The sequence below is a fragment of the Austrofundulus limnaeus genome, unplaced genomic scaffold, assembly GCF_001266775.1.
Source record: "Austrofundulus limnaeus strain Quisiro unplaced genomic scaffold, Austrofundulus_limnaeus-1.0 Scaffold126, whole genome shotgun sequence".
Taxonomy (NCBI): domain Eukaryota; kingdom Metazoa; phylum Chordata; class Actinopteri; order Cyprinodontiformes; family Rivulidae; genus Austrofundulus; species Austrofundulus limnaeus.
Window position 1 is genome coordinate 1,168,188 of NW_013952528.1, and position 1,918 is coordinate 1,170,105.

Here is a 1,918-nt window from a genome sequence, read left to right on the forward strand (position 1 = left end):
CTTTACTATAAAATTTAGCATCTAGTTACACTTTACAAAATTAAATACATATAAACTCATCAAGAAATGAGTTGTTTATGCGCTCTAAAAAACTTAAATGTTGAACTTACTCAACCAAGTCACGTCAGCTGGTTTCACTAAACTTGTAGAGTAAATATGAGGTAAGAATATTTTCTCCACTTGGTTTAGTGGAACCAGTTTGGTTAACCCCTTAACAGACGCCCCTGAAATTCCTTAAAAGCCTTTTGACATTTTTAAGGGTGCCAAACTAAAGGTAAGAACTAGAGGAAGTTGTCTGACACCCTAGTTTTCAAAATAAAAGCCCCTGGTAGTGTCTGGAAACATTTAAAGGTAGAAGCCGCACCTTTTTGTCCACCTGTGGAACAAAGACTGTTAAGGGGTTCAGGAAATTCTACAGTTTATTTCTTAGAGAGTGTATAAAAGTACTTTTACTTTCCCAATTTTTACGTACCGTTTTCTGACTTTTACTTAAGTACTTTTGTCRTCAGTGAAATTTCTTTTTACCAAAGTCGTTTTCTGTTAAGGTATTTTTACATATGCAAAGTTATTTTTTTCAAGTACTTTATAGATCTCTAGTTTTTGATAAGGGAATGATATTAGAACATGATGTCTGATTTTGCATTATGMCCCCTTTTAGAGACACTACAAAACTAAAGCTAAAGTTGTGTTTTTACCTTTACAGAAACTGATGGAAGTTCCTCTGGGAGAAAAAGTTCCAAGAAACAAATAAAGATTCATAAGAAAATCATCTGAAAGCAGGTCGATCATAAAGTAAAATTAACAGGGTTTTTTTCTTGTGTTTTTCCACCAGTTGTTTTATTATCTGCAGTTGATTTCTGCCTAACCAGAAGAAGAAACCACATTGCTCTGGTGGCTTCATGCTTTTATCTGTTGGTCAGATTTAATTTTAGTTTTTGTAGTTCTCACAGTGGATGATTTTCCTGTGTCGTAGAACGTGTTTTCARTTATCTGCACATTTTATCTCAAGTTTGTCTGCCTTTACAATCTCTCAGAGGAAACAATCTACGATGTGAAGCTATTTTTCTGCTGGAACCTGACAGATTTATTTCTTACAAYTGAATGACAAAAATGTTTCCACATGTTGATGTTGTGAACATCAGAGAAAGAAATACGTTATTAACTATAACTTTTTTTTTTCAAAAAGGTTGTTGAATCAGGTTGTAATCTGCACAATAAATTATTTAGAAAAGAAACATTTTTGAGTGTTTTTGTTGGGTCTCATGTCCATTTTTGTTMATTAAACAGAATTACCAGCAAAGGGAGCTGAAGAAAGCTTTTGTGGGAGATATGGTCCAAACGCCATCAGAAGAGATAAAAAAAAAGTCAACCCCTCAGCTGATGATGTCATCAGTCAGGAACTGATTGACACCATGCTTATGAAAATGGGCTGTGTGTTAGAAATAGAAACTTTGGGTTCACCTATTTTATCGCGCCCTGGATGGGAACATTATTATATTCCTATACAGGTCAAGAGGTACCAACTGGACCCAGGACCATGAATCTTTTCCTGCCCTTCTGGGTTTCTCCTGCRAGAGATTGAACCATAAATCCTGGGTCCAGCAGTGGGAGACGGACACTGGAGGTGAAAAGGCCTTGGAGATAAGGGACTGAAGCAGGCAAAAGGCCTTTCTGTGTGTCTGTGAATTTTTCTTTTTCCTTTTTGATAAGAAAGAGTTCCTCCTCTCATACTCATGAAAAGGGAGTTTCTGAGAAAATGTTTGCCTAATCAGAAACAGGAGGTCTCATAAATCTCAAGCACATGCAGAGTGGGGCTTGCAGCTTCAGATTGTACTATTTTAAGACCCTTCCATTTATTCTAGCCACAGTTTAAATTATCCTTGTTTGTCTCCAAAGTCTCAACTCATCTCCTCAACTT

The 1,918-nt window shown here is 36.1% G+C and overlaps 1 protein-coding gene across 1 annotated transcript in view; it reads left to right on the top strand.

Annotated features, from left to right (window-relative positions):
- Positions 1-1,235, top strand: part of LOC106522307 (E3 ubiquitin-protein ligase RNF31) — a gene marked incomplete in the record, with an annotated part of 26,070 nt that extends 24,835 nt beyond the window's left edge. The window contains 1 exon segment of the mRNA XM_014015282.1: positions 704-1,235. Coding sequence (XP_013870736.1) covers positions 704-751 — 48 coding nt within the window.
- Positions 1,236-1,918: the final 683 nt, after the last annotated feature.